General features: G+C 43.2%; 1 protein-coding gene across 1 annotated transcript in view; it reads left to right on the top strand.

Annotated features, from left to right (window-relative positions):
• Window positions 1-18,371, top strand: part of LOC144806481 (ribonuclease inhibitor-like) — a 247,136-nt gene that overhangs the window by 195,645 nt on the left and 33,120 nt on the right. The window contains exons 11-12 of the mRNA XM_078672836.1: window positions 2,272-2,442; window positions 12,072-12,242. Of these exons, the coding sequence (XP_078528962.1) occupies window positions 2,272-2,442; window positions 12,072-12,242 (342 nt within the window). The remainder of the gene's footprint in view (window positions 1-2,271; window positions 2,443-12,071; window positions 12,243-18,371) is intronic.

The following is an 18,371-nucleotide window of genomic DNA, read 5'->3' on the forward strand; positions in this document are numbered from 1 at the left end:
ATGTTAAGAGCAGGTCCCATGAGCATCAATTGTCGCCGCTGATGAAGACCAAAAGCTTCTATAAGAGGCTCATATTTAGGACATTTCTAAATCTTCAAGGAGTGTTAACTGTACCCAGGTCTGCCTATCAGGTCACCTCAAGCTCAATTCAGATGAAAATGCCTTCTACCCAAACCCCCATAACACCCAGATGCCACAATTGTTTAGTTTAAAAAGGATGTCCCAGCCCTGCTCACGAAACCCAAGTCTTAAGACCTCCTCTCTGACCTCGATGTAAGTAAAGTGCGCCATAGATCCATCCGCTAAGACGAATGTACCTGCTGGAGACTCAGTCCAGGCTCTGGTGCTGTCTGCAGGGGGCAGCTGGGATCACGCCTTTCTGACCGGCACCCTACGGTTCATACTGACAACCATCAAGGCAGTGCTGTACGAGGCAGTCCATCTCTCTACTTATTGAGTGTAGTGCTTTGGCTTTGTGTGCTGAGCCAACTAGAATTTAATGATGTCACTGGAATGACAGGCTGAGAGGGATGCAAACCTGGGGGATGGAGAAGGCTGCGTAGACACATGTGGCCCGAATGGCGAAGGGAAAGTTAGACCAAAAGTCTGACTTCTGACTATACTACTTTTTGGTATCCACAAAGGTAAGTCACTACCAGCAAAGTTAGACTTTTGAGGGATATGTACTAGGAATTGGCGGAGCATGTCATTAGACTCCACGGCTTAATGACACGCTCCGTCACTTCTGAATCGCAAGGCTGCACCATATTTACAAGAATGTGGTGCAGCCTTGTGTTTCCCCCCTGTGATGTGCAACGAAGGCTCACTTGCACCAGAGTGCGAGGGTGTCTGTGTGCAGGGGAGGATTGGTTATGTGTAGGAAGGTGTCCCTTCCTGTACATAATCAAACCTAAAATCTTACTTTGTAACTTTCATGTGTGCTGCTTCAAGTTACAAAATGGCATTTTTTAAAAGGTTTGTTTAAGTACAGGAAGGGATACCTTCCTGTACATAAACAAACCATGGCATTTTGCTTTTTCCATGTGTGACTTTTACTCCTCCACTGTGCTCGGCAACACGAGGAGCGGCGTCTGTGTTTTGTGACCTGTAAAAAACGAATTTTTACTTCTGGGACACACGGGGATCCCTTGGATTTAAGGTTGGATATTTGAGACGTCGCTAGAAATGGAACCCCACTGTGGGTTGAAAGTATCACCACAAATAAAGGAGTTTTATGAAATGAAAATAGCCTTGATAAAGTCGCGGGATGAATTCCTATGTATGCGACGAAACACGTGTCGGTTGTCTGAACACCCAGAAATAAAAAGAACAAGAACTCACCTACGTGTACTTAATCTGTGCTTACGCAATGCATGTCCACTTGTAATTGTGATATAACATACGTGTGCTGAGGATTTCTGTTTTGTATCCTGAAGAAAGCCTCTGTACCTTTGTTGAGGCTGAAACATGTCAAACACTGTACATGGGATAAGGAAGACTAATTCTATCTTCAAAATATCCCCATATTGTTTTTAACCGTGCCCAGGAAATTCAAGAATAAAAATAGGAATTGAGCATTCCAGAGGTACTTTTAAATCGCATTCCCCCATTTTTCACATGCTCACCCCCAAAAAAACCTGTCTCTGCTGTACTTCAGGCATCGCAGCACAGCTGGGTTGCACACAGCAGCTGAGCTGGGAACCCGATGATGAAGCATGCCACCAACCTGGTTGGTGGGTGTGGGTTCTTCTAAAAAGCAACTTTATTTTTTGCATTCTTGTGAAGGACGGTGTGCCATCCTTTCATTTGGATCCCCCACAGGGTCCGTCCATGTTGTTGCTGTTTATAAACCATTGTATAGACATGGGCGTCATTGTCTAAACCATTGTACAACCATGTTCCTCAGTGTCTAAGCCATGGTGCAGCCATGACCATCACTCTCTTGAGACGAGAGTCATTGTTTTGACATTGCCAGAGTCATGACTGTTGCTTCTCACCCATGCTGAATGAATGCTGCCATTGTTTTAGCAGTGCTTTGGCACATTCTTACCTCTGATTATCCCTTTCTGGGCTGCGTCCATCAAAGTACTGACCCTGCTGTAAAATCCTGCTTGTGGTTTCCATCATTATTAGAGCGTGAAGGGAATGTCCTTGTCATGTGAGCTGCATTGAAGGTATGGCTGTCATTGCATGCCCCACCTCGACCTGCTTAGTATGTGGGTTTGCAGTAGGATTCTCTGTGGGTTTCAGTGGTGTCTCTTTCCTTCACAGAATTGGAAGCAGTTCCTTCACTGACGCCTGCTGTGCAGAGATAGCCTCAGTTCTCAGCATCAATCACTCACTCACTGAGGTGGACCTCAGTGATAACACGGTGGGAGATGCGGGGGTCACAAAGTTGTGTGAAGGGTTCAAGCATCCCGACTGCACCATACCACGACTGAGGTAAGAAATCCCCAGTAAATCCTTTATTTTCAACAAGCTTCACTGTTCAGTGTCGACCATTCGCTCCCCGTTCCTGGTTTAGATGTACAGCAGCAGATCCTTGCGAAGGGCCTGTCTCACTTCTTATCTCACAACTCCAGCATTGCAACATTTTACTTGCATACAAGCACCATCCCAAACACACACATACACACACTCTTCCTCACTCCCAACGTTTTGCTGTTGGGCAACCTACTACCCATGCCTGAAACCTGAAACCACTCAATGCTCCTATAGACATACCTGAATCAGAAAACTACCTTTCTATCGCTATATACACTCACCCCTGGCCCTAAAAACTCCCTATGTATTGTCCATCCTTGAACCTTGAAATCTCCTTGTTACTTATGTGCACTACCCATGCCTGACACCCAAAAACTGCTTGCTACCCCGATAAAACGCACACCCCTGAATGGTAAAAAAAAACCTTAATATCTCCAGGCATTCCCATCCCCGAGCCCTCAAACTCTTTAGTACCTGGAACTGCTACCCATTCTTGAACCCTGAACAGATCCTACTATACCATGCTCTACTATGCCTGAACCATAAACACACCTTACTGTCCCATGCTCTACTACGCCTGAACCATAAACACACCTTACTGCCCCATGCTCTACCTATCCCTGAACCCTAAACACGCCTTACTGCCCTATGCTCTACCTATCCCTGAACCCTAAACACGCCTTACTGCCCCATGCTCTACCTATCCCTGAACCCTAAACACACCTTACTACCCCATGCTCTACCTGTCTCTGAACCCTAAACACACCTTACTGCCCCATGCTCTACCTATCCCTGAACCTTAAACACACCTTACTGCCCTATGATTTACCTATCCCTGAACCCTAAACACACCTTACTGCCCCATGCTCTACCTATCCTTGAACACTAAACACACCTTACTGCCCCATGCTCTACCTATCCCTGAACCATAAACACACCTTACTGCCCCATGCTCTACCTATCCCTGAACCATAAACACACCTTACTGCCCCATGCTCTACGTATCCCTGAACCTTAAACACACCGTACTATACCATGCTCTACACACCCCTGAACCCTAAACACACCTTACTGCCCCATGCTCTACCTATCATTGAACCCTAAAAACATCTTACTGCCCCATGCTCTACCTATCCCTGATCCTTAAACTCACCTTACTGCCCCATGCTCTGCCTATCCTTGAACACTAAACACACCTTACTGCCCCATGGTCTACCTATCCCTGAAACCTAAAAACAACATACTGCCCCATGCTCTACCTATCCCTGAACCCTAAACACACCTTACTGCCCATGCTCTACCTATCCCTGACCCCTAAACACACCTTACTGCCCATGCTCTACCTAGCCCTGAACCTTAAACATACTTTACTTCCCCATGCTCTACCTATCCCTGAACCTTAAACACACTTTACTGCCCCATGCTCTACCTGTCTCTGAACCCTAAACACACCTTACTGCTCCATGCTCTATCTACCCCTTACCCCTAAACACACCTTACTGCTCCATGCTCTACCTATCCCTGAACCTTAAACACACCTTACTGCCCCATGCTCTACCTATCCCTGAACCTTAAACACACCTTACTGCCCCATGCTCTACCTATCCCTGAACCTTAAACACACCTTACTATACCATGCTCTACACACCCCTGACCCCTAAACACACCTTACTGCCCCATGCTCTACCTATCCCTGAACCTTAAACACACCTTACTATACCATGCTCTACACACCCCTGAACCCTAAACACACCTTACTGCCCCATGCTCTACATATCTCTGAACCCTAAACACACCTTACTGCCCCACGCTCTACCTATCCCTGAACACTAACCATACCCTACTATACCATGTTCTACCTATCCCTGAAGCCTAAACAAATCTTACTGCCCATACTGCAGCTACCTATTCCTGAATCTCAAAAAATACTTTCCTTATACAAGACCAATCCCTAAACTCTAAAGTCATTACCCCAAAATACTACCCGTCCCTGAACACTAAAAAACTCTTAGAACCGCTAAAAAACCTACAAAACGTTTAAAAACATATATGAAAGTATTTTTTTTAATCATTCTTATTTATCTCAAATTTACTTTCTTAGAATTAAATTATTTTAATCTTACTAACCATTTGATATTAAGTTTATTGGAATATAAAACACCATTACAAATTTAAGAAACAGAACCTTAACAATACTCCTTCCTATTTGTAGGTTTGCTCTCTGATACAGAAAAAACAGTTGAACAGAATTACATTAATCGTGTCATTTGAGCTATCAACATCAAAGTCATCAATATGTTACATAACATGCCATAAGCGATGTAATAAGTGAGTTATAAACAGGCGATGAGTACATAACTTATATTTACTTAACTTCACAATGTAATGACTCCAGATTTAGAGGCCGCAAAGTAGAGGTAATATCCTTCTGCTCTCAGCCACCTTTTATCACTGGTCCTTTCCTGCTCGTGCTGTGACCCCTCTACAGTCCGCACTTTCAGTGCTTGACCAAGTACTCATTCCTTTACACAGTGTTTATCATTCAATTGTACAAACTCATGATGACGTAGACAATAGATCTCTTGTTGTAGCCTTTTATCACAACTAAGCCATTCACTCTTCTTCCCAAACACTACCATTTCCTCTAATTTTGAGACACAATGAAGAGTTGTACTGCTGATATTTGGTGCAGAAGGAGTGGGAGCTGGATAGAGGGAATACGGCTACTGATTGTCATATGGGAGTGGGGGGACATAGGATATCAGTAGAGTTGAGGCCAGACACTAGAGGGGGTTAATGTTAAGGAGAGAAGTTGGGAGTTCGGAATAGATGGTTTCTTAGCTTCTACATGTGTGTATGATCCATTAGTACTTCCTTTGTCTTCTGCCATTGGGTGTGTGCTCCCTCACTGTATCCTTAGCCTTCTGCAGGTTCTGGATGTGATCCGTCACTGCTTTCACTGTCTTCTTTAGATTCCGTGTGTGCTTTTTCACTGGTTCATTTGTCTTCTGCAGGTTTTGTGCATAGTTTTTCAGTGCTCCTTTTGTCTTATGTAGGTTGCTGATGTTCTTCCTTGCTGTTCCCTTTGTCATCTGTAGTTGTGAGTGTACACTCACTGCTTCGTTTGTCGCCTGTAGTTTTGAGTGTACACTGTCACTGCTTGCTTTCCCATTTGCAGTTGTGAGTGTACTCTCTTGTGCTTCCTTTGACATCTGGAGTTGTGAGTGTATGCTTCCGCTGCTTCCTTTGTTGTCTGAAGTTGTGAGTGTAAATGTGTGTGTTTGTAAATGTGTTGGACTTGTAAAGCGCACGGCTGCCCGTAAGCGTACCGGCGCTGAAGACCGCTGGGGAATCCGTCCTGGCTTTCCCTGTGAGATGGTCCCTTCTGGGTATCTCCAAGGTGAAACCAGGCATCCCCGGCGTCTGTGGGGGGGCGTTGTAGAGATGAGGCAAGCTTAATGCCCAGAGTTGCCGAGTGTGATCCCTGGTTGGAGTAGGCACCCAGGCGAGAATTGTCGAGTCCGCTGACCCTGGTCCACGACCCTGCCGCGTCGGGAATTGAACCCTGGTCCCGGGCCGTTCTCTGCTTCCGGGTCTGCCGCCTCTAACCAGTGAGCCACACCACTCCACTTGTGTACGCTCTCACCCTGCTTCCTTTGTCTTCTGGAGCTGTGAGTGTATGCTCTCGCTGCTTCCTTTGTCATCCGGATTTGTAAGTGTATGCTCTCACCGCTCCCCTTGTCACCTGGAGTTATCAATGTATGCTCTCATTGCTCCCTTTGTCGTCTGCAGCTGTGAGTGTATGCTGTCACTGTTCCCTTTGTCGTTGGGAGTTGTGAGAGAACACTCTTATTACTCCCTTTGTCGTCTGTAGTTATGAGTGTATGCTCTCACTGTTCCCTTTGTGTTTTGGAGTTGTGAGAGTATACTCCCAATGCTCCCTTTGTCATCTGGAGTTTTAGTGTACACTCTCACTGCTCCCTTTGTCATGTGTAGGTGTGAGTATACGCTCCCACTGCTCTCTTTGTTCTTTTCAGGTTGTGGGTTTATGCTCTCACTGCTTCCTTTGTCATCTGTAGGTGTGAGTGTACACTTTCACTGCTCCCTTTGTTCTCTGCAGGTTGTGGGGGTACACTCTCACTGCTTTACTTTGTCATCTGTAGTTGTGAGTGTACGCTGTCATTGCTTTCCTTTGCCGTCTGTAGTTGTGAGTGTACACGATCGTTGCTCCCGTTTGTCATCGGCGAGTGTATGCTTTCACTGCTTTCACTGCTCCCTTTGTTCTCTGCAGGTTGTGAGTGTACGCTCTGACTGCTTCATTTGTCATCTGTAGTTATGAGTTTATGCTCTGACTGCTGCCTTTGTTCTTTGCAGGTTGTAGGTTTACTCCCACACTGCTTCCTTTGTCGTCAGTAGCTGTAAGTGTAAGATCTCACTGCCTCCTTTGCTCTCTGCAGGTTGTGAGTGTACGCTATCACTGCTTCCAATGCCATCAATAGTTGTGAGTGTAAGCTTTCACTGCTTCCTTTGTTTTTTGCAGGTTGTGAGTGCACGCTGTCATTGCTTTCCTTTGTCATCTGTGGTTGAGAGTGTACGTGATCACTGCTTCCTTTGTCGTCAGTAGTGGTGAGTGTAAGCTCTCACTGCCTCCTTTGTTCTCTGCAGGTTGTGAGTGTACGCTATCACTGCTTCCAATGCTATCTATAGTTGTGAGTGTAAGCTCTCACTGCTTCCTTTGTTTTTTGCAGGTTGTGAGTGTATGCTATCATTTCCTTTGTCATCTGTGGTTGATAGTGTACACGATCACTGCTTCCTTTGTCGTCAGTAGTTGTGAGTGTACGCTATCACTGCTTCTTTTGCCATCTGTAGTTGTTAGTGTAAACTCTCACTGCTTTCTTTGTTCTATGCAGGTTGTGAGTGTACACTCTCACTGCTTCCTTCGCCATCTTTAGTTGTGAGTGTACACTCTCACTGCTTCTTTTGCCATCTTTAGTTGTGAGTGTAAGCTCTCATTGCTTCCTTTGCCATCTTTAGTTGTGAGTGTACACTCTCACTGCTTCCTTTGACATCTTTAGTTGTGAGTGTACGCTCTCACTTCTTCCTTTGCCGTCTTTAGTTGTGAGTGTACACTCTCACTGCTTCCTTTGCCGTCTTTAGTTGTGAGTGTACACTCTCACTGCTTCCGTTGCAGTCTTTAGTTGTGTGTAAGCTCTCATTGCTTCCTTTGCCATCTTTAGTTGTGAGTGTACGCTCTCACTTCTTCCTTTGCTGTCTTTAGTTGTGAGTGTACACTCTCACTGCTTCCTTTACAGTCTTTGGTTCTGAGTGTACACTCTCACTGTTTCCTTTACAGTCTTTGGTTCTGAGTGTACACTCTCACTGCTTCCTTTGCCGTCTGTAGCTGTGAGTGTAAGCTCTCACTTCTTCCTTTGTTCTCTGCTGGTTGTGCTGGATGTGCTTCATCATTGTTCCCTTTGCATGCTGCAGGTGGTGGATGTTTTCTTTTATTGCTTCTTTTGTTTTCTACAGGGAGTAGATTTTCTCCCTCACTGGGTCCTTTGCCTTCTGATGGCTGTGGATGTACTTCCTCACTGCTTCCTTTGCCCTCGATACTTATGTTTGTGCTCTTTCACTGCTCCCTTTGTTCTCTGCAGGTTGCGGGCATGCTCATTTACTGCTCCCTTTGTTCTCTGCAGGTTGCCGGGGTGATCCCTCACTGCTTCCTTAATGGAGGTTGTGGGTGTGCTCCCTCAGTTTCATTCATGCAGATTGTGGATGTGCTCCCTCACTGCTTCCTTCATGCTGATTGTGTAAGTGCTCCCTCACTGCTTCTTTCATGCAGATTGTGTAAGTGCTCCGTGAACGTTTCTTTCATGCTGGGTGCGGGTGTGCTCCAACACTGCTTTTTTCATGCAGATTGCGGGTGTGATCCCTTACTGCTTCCTTTATGCAGATTGTATCTGTGCTCCCTCACTGGTTCGTTTGTCCTATGCAGATTGTGGATGTGCTTTCTCACTGCTTCCTTAATGCATATTGTATCTGTGCTCTCTCACTGCTTCCTTTATGCAGATTGTGGATGTGCTTTCTCACAGCTTCCCTTATGCATATTGTATCTGTGCTCTCTCACTGCTTCCTTTATGCATATTGTACCTGTGCTCTCTCACTGCTTCCTTTATGCAGATTGTGGATGTGCTTTCTCACGGCTTCCTTTATGCATATTGTATCTGTGCTCTCTCACTGCTTCCTTTATGTATATTGTATCTGTGCTCTCTCACTGCTTCCTTTATGTATATTGTATCTGTGCTCTCTCACTGCTTCCTTTATGCATATTGTATCTATGCTCTCTCACGGCTTCCTTTATGCAGATTGTGGATGTGCTTTCTCACGGCTTCCTTTATGCATATTGTATCTGTGCTCTCTCACTGCTTCCTTTATGTATATTGTATCTGTGCTCTCTCACTGCTTCCTTTATGCATATTGTATCTGTGCTCTCTCACTGCTTCCTTTATACATATTGTATCTGTGCTCTCTCACTGCTTCCTTTATGCAAACTGTGGATGTGCTTTCTCACGGCTTCCTCTATGCATATTGTATCTGCCCTCTCTCACTGCTTCCTTTATACATATTGTATCTGTGCTCTCTCACTGCTTCCTTTATGCAGATTGTGGATGTGCTTTCTCACGGCTTCCTTTATGCATATTGTATCTGTGCTCTCTCACTGCTTCCTTTATGCATATTGTATCTGTGCTCTCTCACTGCTTCCTTTAGGCATATTGTATCTGTGCTCTCTCACTGCTTCCTTTATGCATATTGTATCTGTGCTCTCTCACTGCTTCCTTTATGCAGATTGTGGATGTGCTTTCTCACGGCTTCCTTTATGCATATTGTATCTGTGCTCTCTCACTGCTTCCTTTATGCATATTGTATCTGTGCTCTCCCACTGCTTCCTTAATGCATATTGTACCTGTGCTCTCTCACTGCTTCCTTTATGCAGATTGTGGATGTGCTTTCTCACGGCTTCCTTTATGCATATTGTATCTGTGCTCTCTCACTGCTTCCTTTATGTATATTGTATCTGTGCTCTCTCACTGCTTCCTTTATGTATATTGTATCTGTGCTCTCTCACTGCTTCCTTTATGCATATTGTATCTATGCTCTCTCACGGCTTCCTTTATGCAGATTGTGGATGTGCTTTCTCACGGCTTCCTTTATGCATATTGTATCTGTGCTCTCTCACTGCTTCCTTTATGTATATTGTATCTGTGCTCTCTCACTGCTTCCTTTATGCATATTGTATCTGTGCTCTCTCACTGCTTCCTTTATGCATATTGTATCTGTGCTCTCCCACTGCTTCCTTAATGCATATTGTATCTGTGCTCTCTCACTGCTTCCTTTATGCATATTGTATCTGTGCTCTCTCACTGCTTCCTTTATACATATTGTATCTGTGCTTTCTCACTGCTTCCTTTATGCAGATTGTGGATGTGCTTTCTCACGGCTTCCTTTATGCATATTGTATCTGTGCTCTCTCACTGCTTCCTTTATGCAGATTGTGGATGTGCTTTCTCATGGCTTCCTTTATGCATATTGTATCTGTGCTCTCTCACTGCTTCCTTTATGCATATTGTATCTGTGCTCTCTCACTACTTCCCTGTATGCATATTGTATCTGTGCTCTCTCACTGCTTCCTTTCTGCATATTGTATCTGTGCTCTCTCACTGCTTCCTTTATGCATATTGTATCTGTGCTCTCTCACTGCTTCCTTTATGCAGATTGTGGATGTGCTCTCTCAGTGCTTCCTTTATGCATATTGTATCTGTGCTCTCTCACTGCTTCCTTTATGGATATTGTATCTGTGCTCTCTCACTTTTTCCTTCATGCAGGTAGCGTGTGTGCTCCATGTTTCTTTCATGCATGTTGCGTGTGTGCTGCATCACTGCTCTCTTCATGCAGATTATGGATGTGCTCCCTCACTGCTTCCATCATGCATGGTGCGGGTGTGCTGCATCACTGCTTTCTTCGTGCAGATTGAGGGTGTGCTCCCTTACAGCTCCCTCCACGTTTCTTTCATGCAGGTTGTGGGTGTGACCGAACATTGCTTCTTTCATGTGGGATGCAGGTCAGCTGCCTCACTGCTCTCTTCATGCAGATTGTGGGTCTGCTCCCTCACTGCTTCCTTCATTCTGATTTTGGATGAGCTCCCTCCACGTTTCTTTCATGCAGGTTGTGGGTGTGACCGAACATTGCTTTTTTCATGTGGGATGCAGGTCAGCTGCGTCACTGCTCTCCTCATGCAGATTGCGGATGTGATCCCTTACTGCTTCCTTCATGCTGATTGCGGGTTTGCTCCCTCCACATTTCTTTCATGCCGATTGTGGATGTGCTCCCTCAATGCTTCCATAATGCTGAGTGCGGGTGTGCTGCATCACTGCTCTCCTCATGCAGATTGCGGGTGTGATCCCTTACTGCTCCATTCATGCTGATTGTGGATTTGCTCCCTCCACATTTCTTTCATGCTGATTGTGATTGTGCTCCCTCAATGCTTCCATCATGCTGAGTGTGGGTGTGCTGCGTCACTGCTCTCTTCATGCAGATTGCGGGTGTGATCCCTTACTGCTTCATTCATGCTGATTGTGGATGTGCTCCACCCATATTTCTTTAATGCAGGTTGTGGGTGTCCTGCATCATTGCTTATTTAATGCAGGTTGCAGGTGTGCTGCATCACTTCATTCTTCATGCAGATTTTGGATGTGCTCCCTCACTGGTTCCTTTGACCTATGCATATTGTGGATGTGGTCTCTCACTTCATTCTTCATGCAGATTTTGGATGTGCTCCCTCACTGGTTCCTTTGACCTATGCAGATTGTGGATGTGCTCTCTCACTTCCCTCTTCATGCAGATTGTGGATGTGGTCTCTCACTTCCCTCTTCATGCAGATTGTGGATGTACTCCCTCACTGGTTCCTTTGTCTTATGCAGATTGTGGATGTGCTCCCTCACTGGTTCCTTTGTCTTATGCTGATTGTGGATGTGCTCCCTCACTGGTTCCTTTGTCTTATGCTGATTGTTGATGTGCTCCCTCACTGGTTCCTTTGTCTTATGCAGATTGTGTATGTGGTCTCTCACTTCCGTCTTCATGCAGATTGTGGATGTGCTCCCTCACTGGTTCCTTTGTCTTATGCAGATTGTGGATGTGCTCTCTCACTGCTTTCTTCATGCAGATTGTGGATGTGCTCTCTCAATGCTTTCTTCATACAGACTGTGGCTGTGCTCTCTCACTTCTTCTTTCATGCAGGTTGTGGGTATTTGCTCCATCACTGCTTCGTTTATACAGATTGTGGATGTGCTCCCTCACTGCTTGATTCATGCAGGTTGGAGGTGTGTTTCCTCACTGCTTTCCTCGTGTATATATGTCCCCTCACAGTTTCCTTTGTCTCCTGCAGGATGTGGATGTGCTCTCTTACTGCTTCTTTCATGCATTTTGTGGGTGTGCTCCCTCACTGCTTTCTTCATGCAGATGGTGGATGTTCTGCATCACTGGTTTCCTCATGCAGATTTGTCCCCTCATAGTCCCTTTGTCTCCTGCAGGATGTGGATGTGCTCTCTCACTGGCGCCTGCTGTGCAGCCCTCGCCTCTGTTCTTGGCAGCAGTGAGTCCCTCAAAGAGCTCATACTAAGCTACAATGCACTGGGGGATATTGGGCTGAAGCATCTATGTGAGGGGCTGAAGCACCCGAGCTGCAGGCTGGAAAAACTGGAGTAAGTCATCTGTTTGTATGCACTGTTACCTGTCCTGGGTACTTAATTGGGGTCTACACTTTTTCTAAAAACTAGCTACTGGTGCTTTTAAATGCTGATGTGCTGAATACCTGGCCGCCCAATTCCACCTCGTGGCCCTTTCCTCCACCACCCTACACATCCCATATGTTTGTCTTACTGTTGCAGGTTCTTTTTCATCCCTTTTTTAGGTCTTGGCTACAGACAGGTTTAGCTGTATGTCGGCAACTCCATTGTTTCCAATACATGACGTGCACTTCAAGTGGGCTCTGGACCTGCCCCTTGCGCATGATTGGATGTCTTGGTGCTTTTGTCTTGAGATTATGGAGCTCTGTCCCTTTAGATGCATTAGTGAACCTGAGATGGAGTTCTTTCACTTTAGATGCATTAGTGAACCTGAGATGGAGCTCTTTCACTTTAGATGCATTAGTTAACATGAGATGGAGCTCTTTCACTTTAGATGCATTAGATTACACGAGATGGAGCTCTTTCACCTAAAATGCATTAGGGAACATGAGATGGAGCTCTATCACTTTAGATGTGTTAGTGAACATGAGATGGAGTTCTTTCATTTCAGGTGCAACAGTGAGCGTGAGATGGAGCTCTTTCACGTTTGATGCAATAGTGAACATGAAATGGAGTTCTTTCATTTAAGGTGCAACAGTGAGCGTGCAATGGAGCTCTTTCACTTTTGATGCAATAGTGAACCTGGGATGGAGCTCTTTCACGTTAGATGCATTAGTGAACCAGATATGGAGTTCTTTTACTTTAGATGCATTAGTGAACCAGAGATGGAGCTCTTTCACTTGAGATGCATTAGTGATCAAGAGATTGAGTTCTTTCATTTCAGGTGCAACAGTGAGCGTGAGTTAGAGCTCTTTCACTTTAGATGCATTAGTGATCATGAGATTGAAATCTTTCACTTTTGATCGATTAGTGAGAATAAAATAGAGCTCTTACAATTCGGGTGCAACAGTGAGAGTGAGATGGAGCTCTCCACTTTAAATGCATTAGTGAACATGAGATTGAAATCTTTCACTTTAGATCCATTAGTTAGTAAAAAATACAGCTCTTTCATTTCAGGTACAACAGTGAGAGTGAAGTTTCCACCTTCTCTTTGGATGCATTCGAGAACCTGAGATGGAGCTCTGTCACGTTAGGTGCATTAGTGAACATGAGATGGAGCTCTTTTACTTTAGATGCATTAGTGAACATGAGATGGTGCTCTTGTACTTTAGATGCATTAGTGATCATGAGATTGAGTTCTTTCATTTCAGGTGCAACAGTGAGCGTTAGATTGAGCTCTTTCACTTTTGATGCGATAGTGAACCTGAGATGGAGCTCTATCACTTTTGATGCATTTGTGAGAGTAAAATTGAGCTTTTTCAATTCAGTTGCAACAGTGAGAGCTCTTTTATTTTAGATGCATTAGTGAACCTGAGAAGGCACTCTTTCACGTTTGATGCATTAGTGAACATGAGATTGAAATCTTTCACTTTTGATCGATTAGTGAGAATAAAATAGAGCACTTTCAATTTGGGTGCAACAGTGAGAGTGAGATGGAGCTCTTCACTTTATATGCATTAGTGAACATGAGATTGAAATCTTTCACTTTAGATCCATTAGTGAGAAAAAAAATGCAGCTCTTTCATTTCGGGCACAACAGTAAGAGTGAGGTTGACACGTTCTCTTTGGGTGCATTTGAGAACATGAGATGGAGCTCTGTCACTTTAGGTGCATTAGTGAACATGAGATGGAGTTCTTTCATTTCAGGTGCAACAGTGAGCATAGGATGGAGCTCTTTCACTTTTGATGCAATAGTGAACCTGAGATGGAGCTCTTTCACTTTAGATACTTTCGTGAGAATAAAATGGAGCTTTCAATTCAGTTGCAACACTTAGAGTGAGATGGAGCTCTTTGACTTTAGATGTATTAGTGAACCAGAGATGGAGCTCTTTTACTATAGATGCATTAGTGGCTCAGAGATAGAGCTCTTTCACTTGAGATGCATTAGTGATCATGAGATTGAATTCTTTCATTTCAGGTGCAACAGTGAGCGTGAGGTGGAGCTCTTTCACTTTAAATGCTTTAGTGATCATGAGATGGAGTTCTTTCATTTCAGGTGCAATAGTGAGAGTGAGGCGGAGACCTTTACTTTTGGTGCATTTGAGAACATGAGCTGCAGCTCTTTTACTTTAAATGCATTAATGAACCTGAGATGGCGCTTTTTCACTTTTGATGCATTAATGAACACGAGATTGAAATCTTTCACTTTAGATTGATTATTGAGAATAAAATAGAGCTCTTTCAATTCAGTTGCAACAGTGAAAGTGAGATGGAGCTCTTTGACTTTAGATGCCTTAGTGAACCTGAGATGGCACTCTTTCACTTTTGATGCATTAGTGGACATGAGATTGAAATCTTTCACTTTTGATAGATTAGTGAGAATAAAATAGAGCTCTTTCAATTCGGGTGCAACAGTGAGAGTGAGATGGAGCTCTTCACTTTAGATGCATTAGTGAACATGAGATTGAAATCTTTCACTTTAGATCCATTAGTTAGTAAAAAAGTACAGCTCTTTTATTTCAGGTACAACAGTGAGAGTGAGGTTGCCACCTTCTCTTTGGATGCATTCGAGAACATGAGATGGAGCTCTGTCACTTTAGGTGCATTAGTGAACATGAGATGGAGCTCTTTTACTTTAGATGCATTAGTGAACATGAGATGGAGCTCTTGTACTTTAGATGCATTAGTGATCATGATATTGAGTTCTTTCATTTCAGGTGCAACAGTGAGCGTTAGATTGAGCTCTTTCACTTTTGATGCGATAGTGAACCTGAGATGGAGCTCTATCACTTTTGATGCATTTGTGAGAGTAAAATTGAGCTTTTTCAATTCAGTTGCAACAGTGAGAGTGAGATGAGCTCTTTTATTTTAGATGCATTAGTGAACCAGAGAGGGAGCTCTTTGACTTTAGATGCATTAGTGAACCAGAGATGGAGCTCTTTTACTTTAGATGCATTAGTAATCATGAGATGGTGTTCTTTCATTTTAGGTAAAATAGTAAGAGTGAGGCAGATATCTTCACTTTCGGTGCATTTGAGAACATGAGATGCAGCTCTTTTACTTTAGATGCATTAGTGAACCTGAGATGGTGATGTTTCACTTTTGATGCATTAGTGAACATGAGATTGAAATCTTTCACTTTAGATCTATTAGTTAGAATAAAATGGAGCTCTTTCAATTCAGTTGCAACAGTGAAAGTGAGATGGAGCTCTTTGACTTTAGATGTATTAGTGAACCAGAGATGGAGCTCTTTTACTTTAGATGCTTTATTGAATCAGAGATGGAGCTCTTTCACTTGAGATGCATTAGTGATCATGAGATGGAGTTCTTTTACTTTAGATGCATTAGTGACCAGAGATGGAGCTCTTTCACTTGAGATGCATTAGTGATCAAGAGATTGAGTTCTTTCATTTTAATTGCAACAGTGAGCGTGGGTTAGAGATCTTTCACTTTAGATGCATTAGTGATCATGAGATGGAGTTCTTTCCTTTCAGGTGCAATAGTGAGAGTGAGGCGGAGACCTTCACTTTCGGTGCATTTGAGAACATGAGCTGCAGCTCTTTTACTTTAGATGCATTAATGAACCTGAGATGGCGCTCTTTCACTTCTGATTCATTAGTGAACACGAGATTGAAATCTTTCATGTTAGATCGATTATTGAGAATAAAATAGAGCTCTTTCAATTCAGGTGAAACAGTGAGAGTGAGATGGAGCTCTTCACTTTAGATGCATTAGTGATCATGAGATTGAAATCTTTCACTTTAGATCCATTAGTTAGTAAACAATACAGCTCTTTCATTTCAGGTACAACAGTGAGAGTGAGGTTGCCACCTTCTCTTTGGATGCATTTGAGAACATGAGGTGGAGCTCTGTCACTTTAGGTGCATTAGTGAACATGAGATGGAGCTATTTTACTTTAGATGTATTAGTGAACATGAGATGGAGCTCTTGTACTTTAGATGCATTAGTGATCATGAGATTGAGTTCTTTCATTTCAGGAGCAACAGTGAGCGTGATATTGAGCTCTCTCACTTTTGATGCGATAGTGAACCTGAGATGGAGCTCTATCACTTTTGATGCATTTGTGAACATGAGATTGAAATCTTTCCCTTTAGATCCATTAGTGAGAAGAAATGCAACTCTTTCATTTGAGGTGCAACAGTGAGCATGAGATGGCGCTCTTTCACTTTTGATGCATTAGTGAACATGCGATTGAAATCTTTCACTTTAGATGAATTAGTGAGAATAAAATGGAGTTCTTTAAATTCAGTTGCGACAGTGAAAGTGAGATGGATCTCTTTGACTTTAGATGTATTAGTGAAACAGAGATGGAGCTCTTTTACTTTAGATGCATTAGTGAATCAGAGATAGAGCTCTTTCACCTGAGATGCATTAGTGATCATGAGATTGAGTTCTTTCATTTCAGGTGCAATAGTGAGAGTGAGGTGAAGAACTTAACTTTCGGTGCATTCGAGAACATGAGATGGCGCTCTTTCACTTTTGATGCATTAGTGAACATGAGCTTGAAATCTTTCACTGTAGATCGATTAGTGAGAATAAAATGGAGCTCTTTCAATTCAGGTGCAACAGTGAGAGTGAGATGGAGCTCTTCACTTTAGATGCATTAGTGAACATGAGATTGGAATCTTTCACTTTAGATACATTAGTGAGTACAAAATACAGCTCTTTCAATTCAGGTACAACAGTGAGAGTGAAGTTGACACCTTCTCTTTGGGTGCATTCGAGAACATGAGATGGGGCTCTGTCACTTTAGGTGCATTAGTGAACATGAGATGGAGCTCTTTTACTTTAGATGCATTAGTGAACAGGAGATGGAGCTCTTGTACTTTAGATGCATTAGTGATCATGAGATTGAGTTCTTTAATTTCAGGTGCAACAGTGAGCTTGAGATTGAAATCTTTCACTTTTGATGCAATAGTGTACCTGAGATGGAGCTCTATCACTTTAGATGCATTAGTGAGAGTAAAATGGAGCTCTTTCAATTCAGTTTCAACAGTGAGAGCGAGATGGAGCTCTTTTACTTTAGGTGCATTAGTGAACCAGAGATGGAGCTCTTTGACTTTAGATGCATTAGTGAACCAGAGATGGAGCTCTTTTATTATAGATGCGTTAGTGATCATGAGATTGAGTTCTTTCATTTCAGGTGCAACAGTGAGCGTGAGATAGAGGTATTTTACTTTAGATTCATTAGTGATCATGAGATGGAGTTCTTTCATTTCAGGGGCAGTAGTAAGAGTGAGGCGGAGACCTTCACTTTCTGTGCATTCAAGAACATGAGATGCAGCTCTTTTACTTTAGATTCATTAGTGAACCTGAGATGGCACTCTTTCACTTTTGATGCATTAGTGAACATGAGATTGAAATCTTTCACTTTAGATCCATTAGTGAGAAAAAATGCAGCTCTTTCATTTCAGGTACAACAGTGAGAGTGAGGATGACACTTTCTCTTTGGGTGCATTCGAGAACATGAGATGGAGCTCTTTTATTTTAGATGCGTTAGTGAACTTAGAATGGAGCACTTTCACTTTTGATGCATTAGTCAACATGAGACTGAAATCTTTCACTTTAGATCCATTAGTGAGATGAAAATTGAGCTCTTGCAATTCAGGTGCAACAGTGACAGTGAGATGGAGCTCTTCACTTTTGATGCATTAGTGAACCTGAGAGAAAGCTCTTTCACTTAAGGTTAATTAGTGAGAATAAAATCGAATTCTTTCTTTTTTATTTATTTTTTATTTTTATTGAATTCTTTCAGTTCAGGTGCAACAGTGAGAGTGAGATGAAGCTCTTTCACTTTAGATGCATTTAACAACATGAGATGGAGCTCTTTCACCTGAGATGCATTAGTAAGAATAAAATAGAGCTCTTTAATTTCTGGTGCAACAGTGAGAGTGAGGTGGAGACCTTCACTTTAGGTGCATTAGACAACATGAGATGAAGCTCTTTTACTTTAGATGCATTAGTGAACATGAGATGGAGCTCTGTCACTTTAGGTGCATTAGACAACATGTGATTGAGCTTTTT

Source organism: Lissotriton helveticus (assembly GCF_964261635.1).
Source record: "Lissotriton helveticus chromosome 1_1 unlocalized genomic scaffold, aLisHel1.1 SUPER_1_unloc_78, whole genome shotgun sequence".
NCBI lineage: Eukaryota > Metazoa > Chordata > Amphibia > Caudata > Salamandridae > Lissotriton > Lissotriton helveticus.